At 44.6% G+C, this 19,007-nt stretch overlaps 1 protein-coding gene across 3 annotated transcripts in view; it reads left to right on the forward strand.

Annotated features, from left to right (window-relative positions):
* Positions 1 to 19,007, forward strand: part of SYNDIG1 (synapse differentiation inducing 1) — a 79,510-nt gene that overhangs the window by 12,192 nt on the left and 48,311 nt on the right. For 2 of the 3 annotated variants that reach the window (XM_065058915.1, XM_005508800.3), the window contains exons 2-3: positions 1,942 to 2,510; positions 12,958 to 13,095. In XM_065058915.1, coding sequence (XP_064914987.1) covers positions 2,031 to 2,510; positions 12,958 to 13,095 — 618 coding nt within the window. In that variant the 5' untranslated portion in view covers positions 1,942 to 2,030. The remainder of the gene's footprint in view (positions 1 to 1,941; positions 2,511 to 12,957; positions 13,096 to 19,007) is intronic. The other variant, XM_021296332.2, reaches the window with a different exon arrangement.

Consider the following 19,007-nt stretch of genomic DNA (forward strand, 5'->3'; position numbering starts at 1 on the left):
GTCAAGGTAGACCACATCCACCGCTCTGCCATCATCCATCCACCTTGTTACATTCTCATAAAAGGCTATGAGGTTGGTCAAGCATGACTTACCCTTGGTAAAGCCATGCTGACTGCCCCTAATAACCCTCTTATCCTTGATATGCCTTGAGATGGCACCAAGGAGAAGCTGTTCTGTTACTTTCCCAGGGACAGAGGTGAGGCTGACCAGTCTATAATTACCTGGGTCCTCCTTCTTGCCCTTTTTGAAGACTGGAGTGACATTTGCTTTCCTCCAGTCCTCGGACACCAATCCCGTTTCCCAAGACTTGGCAAAGATGATGGAGAGCAGTCTAGCAATGACTTCAGCCAGCTCCCTCAGCACCCGCGGATGCATCCCATCTGGACCCATGGATTTATGGATGTCCAGAGTACTTAATTGCTCCCTAACCCAGTCCTCATCGACTAAAGCAAACTCCTCCATTGACTTGGCTTCATCCAGGGTCTCAGGGGTACAGGGCTCCCCAGGACAGCCTCCAGCAGAGTAGACAGAGGCAAAGAAGGCATTCAGTAACTCTGCCTTCTCTGTATCCTCTGCCACCAGGGCACCCACCCCATTCGTCAGTGGGCCTACATTGCCTCTGGTGTTAGTTTTATCTGCTACGTATTTGAAAAAGTTCTTTTTGCTGTCCTTGACCCCTCTCGCCAGCTGTAATTCTAAGGAGGCCAATTAAGCATGTAAGGATCCATCGTGTCACCATCATGTATGTTTAATTCTTGTTTTCCTCTATGCAGCACACTGGGTACAGGTACTATCTTAGGAGTTTGGCCTTAGGATCTAATATGAAGCTCTTTGAAGCCAGGCATATTTCTGTGATTTCTATGGTCAGGCCCTTAAACAAAACCCTGAGCTCATTGATGCTACCATGGATTCACCTGCATTTCAAAGAGCATTTTCCTTTGGCTGCACCTAAACAAAACTTAGTGTTCTGGTGTGAAACTGTTTGGGCTAGAAAAAGGTACTGTTGGCCTTCAGAACTGTCCCTTTGATTTCTCACACCTTTGTGCAATCCACACAAAATGGAACCAGGCTGGTGATCTGGTTGGACAAAGCATGGCTGTTCCTGTGCAAAAGGAGACAACCAGCTCCTGGAGTTCAAGTGACTGTGCCTCTGTGCCTGCCAGGTGAATCTGGATGGGGATGGACACACTGACAAGCCTCATCACCGCCCTTCAGTCTGTTTCCCTGGGGCAGCCTTGGAGGCATTGGACGAAATAGGGCATCCAGAGCAACACAGGGAAGTTGGGACCTCATCCTGAGAAGATTTAATTCTTCTGGGTCAGATCTGATCTTGTCTTCAGGTGACGTTTTTTCAGTTGTTTTAAAGAGTGCTGCCTGCTTCTTTTCCTTCATCTGGTTTTCGAAGTGTAGTAAAGCACTTCCCAAGGGGGAAGGGTAGCTGTAGAGACTGACAGCTGAACACACCAGCTGTGTGCCTTTTGTAACTGCAGATTTCTGTGAACTGAAAATGGTTCTTTTCTATTTTTCCCCCTACCTCTCTTATCAGAACATTTAGAGGAAAGGGACATTGTCCCCAGAACGACAGTGGCATAACTCTGGCAGGATAGAAGCAGCATCATAGCTCTTCTCTGACAGGGTACACCATTACCAAGACATCTCAGGAAGTCCTCTGTCACCACACATTGTTCTGTTCTCCTGAACACCACACATTGTTCTGTTCTCACCACACATTGTTCTGAATTGCTGTTGTCTCCATGGATTTGGGGTCAGGTTTTTTGCCTCTCCAAGTGGGGACACATTTTGACAGTTAGAGCAGGGTGTGCACATATGTGGGGCTATATTTTCTCATGAGATGATACCAAAGACGAGCTGATGTGTATTTTAATGTGTTATTCATTGCCTGTGTCTTCAGCTTGGTATCTTATTTCCTTTATTCATCAGGAAAATGAGAGCTGCTGTCCCAGTGTGACCCACTCTAAGGTACAACAAAATAAAGACCACTCATCCTACTCCCTCAAACACCTCCAAGTATGGATGGCTTGGTTGAGAAAAACAGTGTGCTAATGCACAATAAGATCGCTGAAGCCGGGAAAAGGAATGGTTTAATTAATACAAGGAACTTAGTGGCAGAGAGCCGAGATGGTCTAGTCTCTGTGTATCCTACTCCCCAGTACCAGAGCCACCGAGCAAGCAGCCTTTCCTCTCCAAACTGCCTGGAGAATGGCAGAAACGACCCTGTGCAGCAGCTCCTGGACCCCAACATGCTGCAGCAGACAGTGGAGTCTCACTATCGGCCCAACATCATCCTGTACTCGGAGAATGTGCTGCACTCCTGGGGCGACAGCATTGGCCCAGAGTGCTGTGAAACCACCTTCATAGAGGACCATTCCCCCACCAAAGACAGCCTGGAGTACCCGGACAGCAAGTTCATTGATCTCACAGTGGATGACATCAAGATTCACACTCTCTCCTATGATGTGGAGGAAGAGGAGGATTTCCAGGAGCTGGAGGTCAGATGTCATTTGGGGTATGTGGGGAGGGCTGGGGGTAAAAGGGCATATTTGCCTTAAGTGTACAGCTTCCAAGAGCTGGTCTGCATGGGATCAGCTGCTTTGGAAGCTGGTCTGCATGGTATCAGCTTTATCACTCACTCCTCTGGCCAGGACAGTGAGTGATTGATCATCTTCATGTGTTGGGTAAAGTCCCAACCCTGTGGATACTAATGGTGAAATTCCCACTGGCCCCAACAGGAATCAGCATTTCCCTCCTGCTGTATGAAGTTAGTCCCTCCCTCCCATTTCCTAAAAGGGCTGGTCAGAAACTGAAGATGACACACGTGCTTAAATCCTGTGTAATGTTGGGGCCAGGAGCATCTGTCCCTGTACATGAAGCTTGTCTTGCTCAGCAGGCCAACACCATCTCTGTTTTCCCTTGACTCAAGCTGGGCACAAAGCAGATTGTTTTGCATCCTGGCACAAACACAAAACATTTCTGTCTGTGAATGAACACAAACCCAAAAGCCTTTGAGTTTCAAGCTGCAATGAATCCCATGTCACTGATTTTACTTTTTTCTGATGGAGCGAAACACTTCATTAGATCCCAAATGAAATGTTTTCTTTTAGGTTCCTATGCTGCATTGATTGTTCACAGTAAAGTAAGATATATTTTGTTCTCCAAATGGGGCAGACTGTGGGAATCAACTTATTTCTTCTTTAAATAATGCATTTTTTGCTTTTAAAAAATCTTTTGGTTTTGGCTGAAACCAGCTGCCCTAGTGTGGCACAGATTTGTGTTTGCCAGTGTGTGTGGGAATGGAGAGTGAGCATAGTGCTACTGATCCCAAAACTTTCTCCAGTCTTGATCACAGACTCCTACCCTAGCAAAGACTGGCTATATGGAGCAAAGGCACAATTTTTACTTGAATGTCTGCTATCAAGGCATCATACGATTTTTTGGTGTCTGTTGCAGGAGTTTTCTCCACTGAGACCTAACAAGTCCTAAACCTCCTATTTTTACCTCCTGTAATACCAGTTTCTCACCCTGTGATCAGCACGAGGACAGCCCAACAAGAGCCCAACCTCTTATATTCTCTTTTGTCTCTATATTGATAGGGTAGGGAGAGAAAGGTGCTTTTCCCAATGTGTGTCACTAATGCAGTATTCAATGCATCTGCAGGGAGGCAAAAATTTTCTCTCTGAGGCATGTAAGGGTGTTAGCTCAAATTACACCCTTATACAGCATTTCAAAATTGGCTGTGGGAAGTCTTATTTTCCTAATAAAAACAGAATCCCTAGTTGCTGCCTTTTTGCCCTAGTTTCTCTCATGCAGTAGGGATGCAAGTGACTGCAGCAGGCATGTGTTTGCCTAATGGTGCTATTGACACATCTGACCTGACATTTAAGCAGAAAAAAAAAATCTTCCTCTTGTCAATCCACATCCAGGAAGACTTTCTTTAGCCAGCTGTTGGAGAATAGGCAAAAAAAAAGGCCAGGAAAATATGCAGGACAAAGAAAAAAAAAAATTATACCAAAAGTATTTTCCCTTTTCTTGTGGGATTTTTAAGGTTCCTTTGCCATGGAAGGCCCTCAATTAGGGTGTCTCTTCAAAGTTGTACCACAGGAGCTTGATCTGCTCTTTGTAGAGAATGTTTCTAGAAAACCATCTGTAAAACTGAAGCTCTGGTGAAAGGAATTTCATCCTTCCCTTCCCCAGATCTCAAAGGGAGAGAGAGTCTCTTTACTTGTGTCGTTGCAAATTTTTATACCATGCTGTGACAGTGTGTGCATAATTTTTGCTGTCTCCTCCTTATTTCTGACCTGTTTCTCTGGACTACAGCCTCGTGAGGTCATACACTTCCCTTCTTGTGAATGTACTACATCTGGCACCATGGGATTCCTAGTCCCACTGAATCCTGAAAGGTGCTACTGTGCTAACAAACAGGGAGGTGTATGGACAGCTGCCCTGACCTACACATACGAAGTGCTGAGAGGAGGACAGCATTCATAAAGTGCTCTGCTCTGTTGAGGCCCCACCTGGAGTCCTGCATCCAGCTCTGGAACTCCCAGTACAGGAAAGACACAGACCTGTTAGAGAGGGGCCAGGGGAGGCTGCAAAATTGATCAGGGGGTTGGAACACTTCTGCTATGAGGACAGGCTGAGAGAGTTTGAGTTGTTTGGCCTGGAGAAGGGAAGGCTACGGGAGGCCATATTGTGGCCTTTCAGTACGTTAAAGGGGCCTATAGGAAAAATGGGGACAGACATTTTAGCAGGACCTCTTGGCATAGGACAAGGGGTAATGGTTTTAAACTAAAAGAGAGGAGATTCAGTCTAGACGTGAGGAAGAAATTTTTTACAATGAGGGTCATGAAACACTGGCCCAGATTGCCCAGAGAGGTGGTAGATGCCCCATCCCTGGAAACATTCAAGACCAGGCTGGATGGGGCTCTGAGCAACCTGATCTAGTTGAAGATGTCCCTGCTCATTGCAGAGGGTTGGACTAGATGACCTTTGAAGGTCCCTTCCAACCCAAACTATTCTATGATTCTAAGTACACACCTGTGCATAATCCTGTGTTCTGTATTGGGGCTTCTTCTCCATGAGTAGACTGGAGAAATGAAGAAGAACATGAGGCAAGGTCTGGGGAAGGATCTACCTGACTGGAAACACATGCATTGCTAGAAGCCTCTGCTTCTAGCCCAGTATTAGTCTCCGTCACTGTACTACTTGGCCAGCCCAGTGGACTGTTGCAATTTTCATACTCCTCTGACCAACCTGTTGAGCAGCTGTACTCAGCATGAGGGGTCTCAGCATGGGGACTTCCATCACAGAAAGATCCAGACTCTGCAGATGCAGCTGGTCATGCAAAAAAAGATGGGAGGAGAGGAGAGATTCATTTAACAGCAGAAGACCAGCAAAAAAAGTGACTGCAGTGTTGTGGTGTTCTGGTTCCCACGTGAACAGATGCTCTGTCTGTGTGGCCAAATGCCTGAAGGCCTCCTGGGCTTGGCCAGTACAAAGGTGCATTAGGAACATAGCTTAATGTGTTGAGACTTCAGGAATGAAAGAAAAGTATTTGAGGACAGCAGTCACTGAATAGGGGAGTGATCCATGCTGAGTTGTAAACTATATAAAATCTTGTCTGTCTGTCCAAATGAGAAAAATAGCACCCGAATCATGCAGTGCAAGTCTGGGCCACTAAAATGTGTTTTTTCACCAGTTACTGACAAGAAGCGAATGTTTTTTTAAATTACTAATAGACACAAAGTAGGATGGAAAGGGTTAGTACCAGGACTGGGAGCAGAATAGTGATAGGGGCTGATACAACAGAGGTGCAAGGTTTTGCTTCCACACTGTGAGAAAAGCTTGAAGGATTTGATTCTGTCATCGAGGATGCACAGCACATTGCTGGGTATCTTGCCACATTGACTGTCATGCTACAGTTCATCTGGCAGGACCTGCGTAGTATAAGAGCACATCAGGGCTCAGTTCTTGTAAGGGTTTTTTTTTGTTGTAACCTATCTGCTTTGGCACTTCTTTCTGGGAGAAAACTCTGAACATATCCCCTTGATGCAAACATGAACAAAGAGGGAAGATTTGTGCAGAAGAGCTGTTGTCTCTTGAAAGCTGGGAGTTACTACCTGTTTTCTATGTGTCAGGGCAAGGCAAGCAGATTCCCAACTAAGGCATCTCAGTAAAATGCCTTCTGGGGGACAGAACAACCCTGGGGTTGTGAGTCATTTCTCTTCACCCACATCTCTCTGGTACTGCCTGTGTTATTGCAAAGTGCCTGCCTAGTGGTTTTCAGGACTGGGTATTTAGTTTATTAGAAATGCAGAAAAATCTGACTCACTCCTTCGTAGTGACTGCCTCCATTCAACCCTCGCAGGGGTCCATGGACACGTGTAGAAAATAGCTTTTATGGACCCTGCTGGTCGGTGTACTTCTGCCAGGGTTTCATTTTTGAAGGGAGTTTGGCTCTTGCTAACCAGAAAGGCTGTTGTTTTCCTGTAGAAAACTTTGCTGCAGAGAAATTTTTTGAAAAATACTAGCTATTTGGGCCAACAGTGACTTGGTTTTAGTTTAAAGAGCTGACCCAGCCAGGCTGTAGGGGTTGCTGCTCCATTGTTTGCCATGCTCTTAAGAATGGGTCTGTCCAGCTCACCAATACCTCTGAAAAGTTGCCTTGAAGCAGGCATCTTCTTCCCTCCCCAAGCCTGGGGACTCTAAAGAACCTGGGAGATCTGGCAGAGGAGCAGGAAACATCCTAACCAGGTGTCCTGCACATCACTGCAACAACATGTACGTGTTTAACTTTTTTTTCTTTTTTAAAACTAGCAGTGTTTCTCAGGTCCTGTTGTAATGTTATTCAGACTGCCTATGAAAATCATAATTGTCTGGAGGGAAAAACATTTCTGAAACAGCTCTCATTAGCATATACAACCCCACTTTGCTCCAGCAGTTACCAGCCATGAAAGCAGAAATCCGTGCATTCTGTCAAACCTTTATACTTCTCTTCTCAGTACCCAACCCTGAAATCAAATGATTCCCTATTTAGGTATCTCTGGAATGCTTATAAATATCTTATGAGTTCTTTATGCCACAACTAATGGACAGACAACTTGTCAAATGTGGCCACAGTGAAATATTACAAGTTGCTTGCTGAGATACCCTCCTGTTAGAGTTCATGTGTAAATGCAGTGCCATCTTTTATCCAGAAACATCATTTGTCATATTACACTCCTGCTAGTTTTCCTCCTAACCCCTAGATAGATGGCTTATTTAGAGAAACGCAAGCTATTGATGGCAGCAAATTGAATTATTCATATGTCTCATAAAAGAATATGTCTGAGCTCTCTCTTAAAACCCCTTTTTTCTTTTTCCCAGCAATGTCTGAAGCAGTGTCTGAAAATGAAATAAATAGAATGTTCTGGGGAGTGAAAGAAGAAAGGAAATGTAGTGCTTTCAAGCTAAACCTCCCTTCTTTTTTTTTCTTTTTCCCCTACAAATTGCTGGATGCTGCTGTGAAACTCATCCCTTCAATGTAACCATAAAAGTCTAGAGGCAGAATGTGGATCCTAACCCACATCCTATTCCATCTAACCCCTCTTCTCACCATTTCCAAGCACCTCCTGGCCATGTCTGTTCTGAAATGTAAAGAGAAGGACCTGAAGGGGGTTTATGCATGTCAAGCCACACAACATGCTTGCTTTCTCTCAATATGGCCAGCTTGCACAGACTTGGACTGTCCTGTATTTTGGTCAGAAAAGCTGAGCTGCTGTGTCCTGAGCCTCCCCTGGGAGTGAGGGTCCAGAAAGCATATTTGGACACCACCTTGGAGAGCTGAGCACAGTGGGGTTCCCCTTCCAGAGAGCTCTGCAGCATGGGTGAAGAGGCAGTCTAGTGCAAATGTGGGAGGCTGCAGTATGGATGACATCTGAGGCAGGTCTTGCATGCTTTAGGTACTTGATTATCTGGCCATTTTACTTCAGAGTCTTGCACCTTCTTTTCACTGAGGAATTGAGTGGTCACTCTAGCACTCTTGCACGGTGTTTAAACAGTATTTTCTCCATTCTGCACCTGCGGAACTGAAGAAAATGGTGCAAAAAATGTCTCGCTCAAGCTCGCCTAGGGATGTGTTGTGGATCTGGGAATATCATTTTTGTTTCTTTTGTCCTGTGGCACATGCCCAGAAGAAAACAAGGATGTGAAATAAGGTCACAGGGAAAGATGAAGCCATTTGGACTCTTCTTTCTGGAAACACTTAGACCCATTCAAATTTGTGGATTGTGTTAATTTCTTCTGAATACTCAGGTGGTATGGCAGTGGAGAACTCTGGAAGGACTTCACAGAACTGATTGGCAAAATGGTGGCAAATGCATTTCAATGTAAATAAATATAAACTGGTACATTTGTGGAAAAATAATCTAATCCATGTGAACTCAACATTAAGCTTTTAACTGTGAGCTACAACCGTGGAGAAATCATTGTCAGGCTGTGAAGTCCCACAGAACAGTGTGCAGGGCAAGCCGATATGTCAGCATAACGCTGGATATCTTAAAGTATGTTTTTGAGAACAAGACAAGGCACCAGCAACATTTTGTCACTGTATTGAAACTTGGTGCTACACACTTTCTTAAATGGCGTGGGCAATTGTGGTCCCCACTTTTTATGGACATAGTGAAGAGAGAAAAGGACAAAGAAAACGATCAAGAGGAAGTAGCAGCCTCCTTACAAGAAACAGTGAAAAAGGTTAAGACTTTCCACTTTGTTGAGAAGAAGGCCAAGGGGTGTATGAGACAGTTGCACAAGATATGAAGGTGAAGGATGAGGTGAATGCAGAGCTGCCAAACCTACAACAGGTTTGCCAAACCTACAATAGCAGGGGACACTTGGAGGAGCTAGTAAGAGTTTGGCTTAACACAGGTAACAGAAAATCGTTCTTCACAATTGGGGTAGTGAACACTTGCTGACTTGCTGCCACAAGAGGTTATGGTAAATTGGCAAGTTCAAAAGGGACCAGACATGGGGGAGGAATCCATGAACATGTTAAGAGGAATTGGCAAAGATTTCTTTCTAACACAACAGTTGTGAGTGCTGGGGGAGCACAAGCGATGGACTGCAAAGTGTACAGGTTTATGTCACATGCTGCTGCTGCTGTCAGAGGCAGCACAGGGCTCAATGAACCACTGGTCTGACCCCATAGGACACACTTTATGTCCCTGGACACATTACTAACAGGTTACAAGAGTGATTACACTTCATTCGCATTCAATTTATTTATCTCCATTAAAGGAGAAGCCACAGGAGTCTGGAGATACTGAGCCCTGACAAGGGATATTAACCTTTATTAGTCAGCCCTAGGTGAAGGGAGCATGGCTGGGATGTCACCTTCAGCAGTCTCCAAGTGCCTTTCTATGAATCTTGTTTAATAGCAGCCAGGGCCCAGAGCAATTCCCTTTCTCATCATCACTTCCCTGAGTTTTTAGACTGACGTTATGCAGTGAGGACCCTGCCACCTAACCTGTAGGCAGCAGGGGCTCTGGAGGAGCTGCACACTGTCATTTGCAGAAGGCGGAGATGGGGCATGCTTCGTTGAGGACTGGACCACATAGGAAGCTCTGTCAGCTCTAAAGCACAAGGAGAACAATCATGAAGGGCCACTCCCCTAGCTTAAGTGTGTACTGCTAGTCTTCCTGTGAAGTGTCTCCGTGGAGAGGTATCTTCCTCATCTTCCTCAACAGGCAGTGTTAAGATGGTCTGCTCTGCATGGACCACCTGCTCTGCTCCTCCTGGCAGAACCTTTGTGTCTGCAGACTGTAGAGGTCTTCCTGAATGGGGGCCCTATAGTGATGCCCTGTGCCATGAACATTGATGAAGTGCATTGCGTTCACTGCAGCTTTACCCTTGTCAACAACCGTAAGCTGCTGAGAGCCACTTCTCTGCAGTGGCTGCTGACCCACCTGCAAAGGCATGAGCATGCTGTGATACACATGGGCCCTCCCATGAACGCAAAGGGCTGGTGGGAGCTCCTGTCACTCACACAGAAATTAGGGATATTTATTATACTTTATGGCCATGTGATTTAGGAGACTCTGGCAGCTGGTCTGTTTTAGCATAGATCTTTTTATTGCTGACTGCAGTAATTCCCTTACAGTGGCAACGTGCAGAATGCAAGTTACTGATGAGCTATAGGTAAACTGTCCGTGGGCATCCAGAAAACATCACAAGGGAGATGATCAAAATCCAGGGAAGAATGGTCTTGGACAGCTACCTCCAGGAGTTCTGGCCCTGATCCATTTTGGTTTTGCAAGTTTATATATGAAAAGCTTTCTAAGAAAGGAGGAACCTCTGTGAGCCTGTTCTGCAAGGTAATTTAGACTGGGAGCTGGGGAAACAAGAGGAGATGGACAGGTCAGGGTTAATGGGTTATGAATACCTTAAAATCAAAGGGGAGAAACTACAAAACTCAAAATCATTTTTAAAAAAGGCAAAAACAAATATATGAAACATCACCAGAACAAAGAATCCATGATGGCAACAGGTTTGAGAGACATCACCTCTTAAGCAAGAATCAACCAGATGCTGTTCAGTGGCAAGTGGCAGTACAGTGATAAGTTACAGCCCTTAGTGAGACAGCTACCATCCAGCATGCTGCCTTCGTTGTCTGCTGCATTTAGATGAACTTAGACTGCTTACAGAAGAACAAAGACTGCTGGTAAGAGTAGGGCATTGTGTCTAACTGCGTTACTGAAACAGGCATTGTATGGAGGGAAACAGAACATATATTATCTTGTAGTTGCATCATGTGTTGGTCATTGTCAAAAGCAGACCACTGGGCCATCTGGATTTGAAGCAGATTGCACAGGGCCATACCAGAAATCAGTTTTGTATGCAGTGTATGTGTGTTGCTGGTCTCTTTGATGGAAAAAAGGAGTAATACCAAAAGGGTTGTTTTCTGAATATCCATCTGAGGTTGCTTTCAGCTTTGGTTCACAGGAGACCTTGTTGTCTGATTTCTCCAATGTGTCTAGCATTTTAATACTGGAAGGGACTATGTGGCCATCAAGTCCAGCCTCCAGTATGTCACAGGCAGCCCACAGCAGGCTGCCTGCAGAGCTTCTGTTCACTCATAATGTCTCCATTGAAGGAAAGCACATAGCTTTTAGGGATAGCTAGCCTCAATTTAGGAAAGGGCTTTGTGTAATAGAAAATCCATTACAGCTGCAGGAAAGTGTTCATCACCATCTCTGTTAAAAACCTTCACCTTGTGTCTGCTCTTCATCTGTTCTGCTTTTAGTCACTGGGGTTTCTTCTGCTTTTCTGCCAAATGAAAGAGCTGTCTCTGATCAGAAATTATCTACTCATGCAGGCACTTACAGCTGCAAGGTAGTCAGTTTCCCTGTGGACCAGTCCTAGCAATTGCCATAAAAGAAACTTCTGCTGGGTCAGGGTTGCTGAAACTTTACCATGGGATATCTAAGAAATATGCCTGGGCAGGTGCTTCTGCCTGCACACTTAATCTCTCAGTATCCCATTGCTGCTGGAGCAACTCATGTTTTTTTTTCTCTTTCAGCTATTGTCACTTTGGTTCCTTATGCTTGGGTTTGCACCACATTTGTCACCTTGTCCCCATTGGGTATGGTCTGGCTGACATTCTTCTCCTGGCACTTGTACAGTGACCTTGCAGAAGACTAGCATTTGAGTTGGGAGATGCAGAGCACCTGATGCCTACAACTACTTATGCACTAGATATGTGACATTATGTTTCTGAAGTGCCAGCCCACCCAGGTTCACCCTGGTTCATCTGGCTATAGACTCACTTTCTTTCATTCACAAAAGAAGAGCACATAAAATGGGCACTTTTCAGCTCCCTGTAGAGACTTCTATAAGAAAGACAAGGACAAACATTTTAGCAGGGCCTGTAGGCATAGGACAAGGGGTAATGGTTTTAAACTAAAAGAGGAGAGATTCAAGCTAGATGTGAGGAAGAAATTTTTTACAATGAGGGTGATGAAACACTGGCACAGCTTGCCCAGAAAAGTGGTAGATGCCCCACCCCTGGAAACATTCAAGGCCAGGCTGGACGGGGCTCTGAGCAACATGATCTGGCTGAAGATGTCCCTGCTCATTGCAGGGGGGTTGGACTAGATGACCTTTGAAGGTCCCTTCCAACCCAAAGTATTCTATGATTATGATTTCTCATTTCTTGCTTTCAAGTTCATGTGACAGCAATGGAGGCTGTGACATAGTTGGTGAATAGAGATTCCCCTGGTGCTTGTAAGGAGAACATCTGATAGCCAGTCCTGTGCACGTAGTAGGAAAGAAAAAGATGCTGACTTTGAGTTGCCTTCTGAGGTGGCTTCGCCAAGCATTGGTGACAACAAGGCAGCTGCAGTCCCAACCTGTCACTTGCAGAGATAACACCCTGACACTAAGCTCTGCTCCCACTTCTCTCCTGTTTGATTTTGGTGTAGACATAGGGGTTTGGGTTTCTCAGCTTTGCCTCGGGGTGCTGCTAAACAGGGGGTTAGTGTCCTGGTGATACTTTCAGCAGGGAAGGGAGGGAGATATGCAATGGCCATAGTCCCAATCCTGAAGTCCTCCTGAAGGATGCCACTGGCTCATGTGAACACTGCAGGAGGGCAGGGTAACTCCTGTGGTCCCATCACTGTGGTGCCTCAGCAGAGCAGAAAGGGTGCATGGGCCCTGATGAATAGGGTGCAAGTGCCCCCAGACTTACCCCTGACTAGAGATTTCTGTATGCTAGAGACCCCAGGGTAGGTTATCAGAAGCCTTCCACCATGAGTGCTGGAGGCCTATGTTGATGTTGTGGAATTGCCCTTGCATAACTGGGAGGAGTTTTATGGGCAGATGATCACAACCTTGACCCATGGCAGGGGAGAAATAGTGATATCATTAACCAGCACTTCTGCATTTCTCTCTCCCTTGCTATTCCAGAGCGATTACTCAAGTGACACTGAAAGTGAAGACAATTTCCTGATGATGCCACCAAGAGATCATCTTGGCCTCACTGTGTTCTCCATGCTCTGCTGCTTCTGGCCATTGGGAATTGCTGCCTTTTACCTGTCTCATGAGGTAATCGTAAAACATCTCCTGCTAATTCAGAGCTTTACATCCATGGAGTAGCCATCACCCCACACCATAAAGGAAAGTTCACCAAGACACAAATGTGGACGAGACACTCTCCAGGGTAGTGGGAGGTGGTTAAACAGGGTAGTGTGTTCCCCACCTCAGAATGTTTTTGTGGTAGTGGTCGTTGTCTTGTGACATACTTTGCTGAGGGAGGAATCTACAAAATATCTTAGGATTTATCTGGTAATGGTCAAGTTCCACATTAGGTTATACAATGTCCAGCTAGCAATTTTCTGTAGCCATGAGTTCTGAATGGAAAACACGTTTGCTACCTCAAACATTTGGATTTCCTGTTGGGATAACTGATCTATTGGTTCCTAAGCTGATCATCTGTGAAAGCAGACCAGTTAATATCCTTCCAGGAGCAGAAAAATAATTTCTGTCCCGCCAGAGTGAATTTGTTTTCCATGAACCATTTCCTTTTCTCCTGAAAAAATTGCTTAGTCTGTTCTTCTTGTCCAATTTTAAAACAAAGATATTTTTTACCAGATAAGCGACAGTGTTTCGGATTGCTGGTTTCCAGCCTGTGCCAAACAATCACCTCATGCTTCATCATTTGTTTCAACAAGTAGGTCTTTGTAAGTGCCTGCAGAGTAATTATTGAGTTTCCCAGCATGGCAGATAATGTAACATGACAGACTGAGTCACACTGAAAGTCTCATCTGTGACTGCAAGGAAACAGTCGCTTATATTTCTTTCTACTGGTGGTAGCAGTACGAATTGCAAGCTACTGTTTGTACTCCACAGCACCAAAATCATTCACCCTCTCCCCTGCCTCCTCTAAACATCTACCAGTGCTAGGTATTTGTCAAGCCAGAGCAGGCACTTCAGATCTGAAGAATCCTTGTCTTCAACGTCAAAGAAGGAGACATAGCACTACTGTTTTTTGCTTTAAATGAAGTGTCTGTCATTGAACTTGAAGGCATCTGGGACAATTAAAGTTTGTCCAGTTGAAAATAACAAGTTTCCTTGTTTGAGTGTTATTGATTTAGGAAGTTTGGGTCAAGAGATTTGCCTGATGACAATGACAGCAGAAAGTAAAACACTGGGTAGGATCCACATGTGCTTTAGCGTCCTGCCATTTCCTCCTTCAGGCAGGGCTGTTCATTAGCAGTTTTAATGGTCATATCTCTTCACATACATGAAATAAGCAGGATTTTTCACCAATGCTGCAGCCAAGGAAGGGTTGAGAGTTTGTTACCAGTGGCAATGTGTTAGCTTTGTGCTGGAGAAAATAGTGCATTCATTAATTTCCTGCAGTAACATTGCTTCAGGAGGCCTGGGGGTTGCAAGCCAGTTTTCTCTAAGAAATGAAAGCACAGCACAGTCCAATAAATATAAAACAAACAGCATAATTAAGTACTAAAAACCAGTAAGGCTGAGAAGTTAAATGTGCTGAGAGCCAGTATGTGAAGGACATGGCATCCACATGAGCTGTGAACTGATCCCATAAGACCCTACCACCTCAATAGGAGCTTTAGGAAGGTGGAAAAGGTCACAGGAAGGCAGTGAAAGATGATGATATTGTGCTGAAGGATTTAGGCCCTGAAGAATGGAGATCTGAGTGTTGGTTTTGTTTAACATAATGATGAGGAACTGCTGGATGTGACTGCCTAAAACCAGGAGCTGCCAGCAAGAAAGGTCAGGCAGGTGTTTTTGTTTTATTATGTTGAAAGGTGGTAAATTAATCTTTGTTAATTGACCCTTTGGATTCACTAAGGCAAGTTGTGGCTAAACCCAGCCAGAAGAAAGACTGTCTGAGGAATTTTGACTTCTGCTTTTGTATTTGCATCGGAAGTAGAATTTTTTTCTTCTTTCCTCACTAAAAGAAACGTAATAATAATGTCACCCCTGCATGATACTTTCCTCCCATTTCTCCTCATAGCTCTCTCCAACAGCTGAATCAGCTGAGAACTCCTTTCCCCATATTTCTCACAGAAAGATGTTCAAGTCTCTGGTCGTCCCAGTCCAACACAGGCATGTCAGTCTGTCTGTTCCCTGAGTTCCAAGGCAGGTACCATTGCTGCCTGCCTTCTTCTCCAGAAGGTTCATCACCCGCCTTCACTGAAAGTGGCACTTCTTCAAAACCCCATGTCCAACAAATTGGCACATTCTGGTGGAAAAATTAAGCTCAAATTAAGGCCAAAACCTTCTGTGACTAAGAACTGACTAAAATAGGTGCTATAAACCACTGAAAACCTGCACCTAAGCTAATATCAACAGTGTTATCAACTCAGACTTTGGAGCATAAACCATTCAGAATGATGTTTTATATATGAGATAGTAAAACATTATGTCCTATTAGCATGTGATATCTATTTTTATACGCTTTTTAGTTTAAACTCCTGAAAAACATTTGAGATGTCTTGTTAATATTCCCTGTCCTTTGTCAAAAGTCAGAACTATAACTAAAGATCAAAACTTGACACTTGCATTCAAACCTTCTTTTTCAGTTGCCTGAGTTATTGAAAATTTCATGTTTTCAAAAATCTCCTGGGTAGTTATACTAAAAAGGCCCAGTCCGGTAAAAATTGTAACACACAGGAACTTAAAGGCAGGGGATGGATTCATTGTGCTGGAATTTATCACTTGCGGTGAACATTTTTTAAAAAGCTGGTTTCCTGTAAGCATGCAATGCATTTACAGATGAAGGCCTGATTTGCAAAAATTATACTTACAACACAGCTCACTCCAAAGGGACGGGTGCTCTCAGATTATTCCTGTAGCACCTGGCAGTACGTTTACGTTGTATATGTCCATGTGATGGAGCAAAAGAATTATACAAAGATCAGTGTTGCAAGTTTTCAGAGATGCTCTTTACAAATAGATTAGTTTTCCCTGTGGTCCATAAAAGCAATGTGCTTCCTTGCAGGGGCTGTTTCTGCTGTGTATGTGACTTAGTTTTCCCACCAAGGCTCTTGCCGATGTGCTGCTGATTTAGGGCTTCTTGTAGGCCACCTGTATCAAGCAATGCAGCCGAGCAGAATCTGCCTGGACGGTGGAAATGACAATGTACATCACATTTAGTTAAACTAGGAGGGAGGAGCAGTGGATTTAGAAATGCGCTTTATGAAAGCAGAAGGAGTTATTTTCCATTGAGATATCTGATTTTCATGAATAAGGCATCACCTGGTGACCGTCTTGTCCCAAGCAACACTCAGAGTTGGTAGTTTTCATCTTCTCTCAGTAAAACAGCTCAAGGCTATCACTGTGTATCACTTGCTCATTTACTTGCTTCTATTTTAATCTGTGTTTTTCTTCACACAAGACACATGCACCACTCATGGCTGCCCAGTCCTGCTCTCTCTGTCAGGTACCAGTAAATTACTGTCAGGACTGGGACATTTTCTTTCCCATGTATCCGATCTTTCACCACAGAATCATAGAATAGTTTGGGTTGGAAGGGTCCTTCAAAGATCGTCTAGGCCAAACCCCTGCAATGAGCAGGGACATCTTCAACCAGATCAGGTTGCTCAGAGCCCCGTCCAGCCCAGCCTTCAATGTCTCCAGGGATAGGGCAGCTACCACCTCTCTGGGCAACCTGGGCCAGTGTTTCACCACCCTCATTGTAAAAATTTCTTTGTTCTATCTAATCTCAGTCTACCCTTTTTCAGTTTAAAACCATTATCCCTTGTCCTATCACAACAGGCCATGCTAAAAAGTCTGTCCCCATCTTTTTTATAGTCCCCTTTTTAAGTACTGAAAGGCCACAATAAGGTTTCCCTGGAGCCTTCTCTTCTGCAGGCTGAACAACCCCAACCCTCTCAACCTTTCATCAGAGGTGTTCCATTCCTCTGATCATTTTTGTGGCCCCCTTCTGGACTGTCTCCAACATGTCCATGTCTTTCCTGTACTGCGGGCTTCAGGGATGGACACAGTACTACGGGTGGGGCCTCAGCAGAGCAGAATGCTTGCTTCTTCAGACTGTGGGATCAGGACGTGGCTCCCATTGCCACATGGCATGCGGTGCCCACCTGGTCACACTGGCCTCAAGCTAAATGGTATCCAGATAGCCCTCTCGCCTGAACTGTCATAGCTGAGCTACAGCATGTACATGTGTACATGCACACATGAGCCATTCAGGTGACCTGTCCAGAGGTCACTGCTTTAGGGTCACCTCTCAGGAGGTGTAACGTCTCAGAGTACCTGATTTTTAATAGTAGACAGTGCTTATCGGCTAATTTTCCACTTGTCTACAAACAGGTTATATGAGTTTTTATGCTTGCAATGTTTTGGTTTATCTGCTTCCTTAGCTGAGTCTGAATGGCTCAGAGAGATTTTTGTGCATTTTGCAGGGAAACCTTTGCAGAGGAACATGTAGATTTCCTACACCTTTCACCATAAAACTCTTCTCCACAAACAGTTTCTGATAAAAAAAATTACCTCATTATGTTTATTTTTTCATCAATCTCCATCCTCTGGAGTCATGCAGGTACCTCAGCTTAATTTTCATAGAAGTTTTTAGCTTTCTAGATTGCAGGGAAATCTGAAGCTTTGTAAGCCAGAGAAATAAATTTTTAAAAAATCTTTTTGTCTTCTCAAATTTACCATTAAACCTATAAGATGATTTGTTGTGGCCTGTCAGGATTTCTGCTTGGTGGGGTTTGACAATCCTGCAAGATCTTTTTGTCTGAATCTTCTTTTTCTCTCTGCATTTATTTTTATGAAAGAGAGCAATACAATGGCATATATTTCCTTCCCTCTGTAAAAAGAAATTCATCATCAGAAAGTCTGTGCTGGTGTGAATGAGCTTCACTTTGTACCTGCTGTCTTGTGACGTGTTGCCAGCAGGACTAGGGAAGTGATCGTCCCCCTGTTCTTGGCACTGGTGAGGCTGCACCTCGAATAATGTGTTTAGCGTTGGGCCCCACACTACAAGAAAGACATTAAGGTGCTGGAGTGAGTTCAGAGAAGGGCAATGAAGTTGGTGAAGTGTCTGGAGGGCAAGCCTTATGAGGAGCAGCTGAGGGAACTGGGGCTGTTTAGCCTGGAGAAAAGCCTGAGGGGAGACCTTATCACTGTCTACAACTACCTGAAAGGAGGTTGTAGTATAGAGGGTGTTGGTCTCTTCTCCCAAGTGGCAAGGGACAGAACAAGAGGAAATGGCCCCAAGTTGCACCAGAAGAGGTTTAGATTGGATATTAGGAATTTTTTTTTGCAGAAAAGTTTGTCAAGCGTTGGAACAGGCTGCCCAGGAAAGTGGTTGTTACACCGTCCCTGGAGGTGTTAAAAAGATGCGTAGATTAGGTTCTTAGGGACATGATTTAGAGGTGGACTTGACAGTGATTTTTTGTTAATGGTTGGGCTCTCTGGTCTTAAGGGTCTTTTCCAACCAAAATGATTCTATGATTCTATGTGGAGCCCTTCACCCCTGGTAAATCTCCACCAAAGCATCCGGCCGTGCTAGAGAGAAACAAGAGTATGTACAACACTTCTCTATCCAGCTTCCATGCAACCTCCATCAGGCTGGCATAAAAATCGCACTGGACACTTCTCGGCATGCTTAGGTTCTCAAATAGCCTTCAAACCCACTTTCCTCCCCAGCAGCATGTGGGACCTGCCAGGCAGCAGACTGCAATCCAGGCATACAAGAGCAATCACTTCCCATCTGCTGCGCTTACCCCGCACCATAATTACCTCCCTCACATGGTGATCAAGGGATGCACAGCTCTGTAATTATTTTCCCAGCCCACGGATTGCTTGAGCAGGCACAGCTCCACATGCCATCACCTGGATTATCTTTAAAGAAAGGTAGAGACTGCACACTGGGTAAAAGGATTTTTTACAGTTTTCATACAAACATGAGGCATACATCATCAGGCAAAGAAGCAGCTTGTCTTTCTTCATAATAACTT

Source organism: Columba livia, chromosome 3, assembly GCF_036013475.1.
Source record: "Columba livia isolate bColLiv1 breed racing homer chromosome 3, bColLiv1.pat.W.v2, whole genome shotgun sequence".
Taxonomy (NCBI): domain Eukaryota; kingdom Metazoa; phylum Chordata; class Aves; order Columbiformes; family Columbidae; genus Columba; species Columba livia.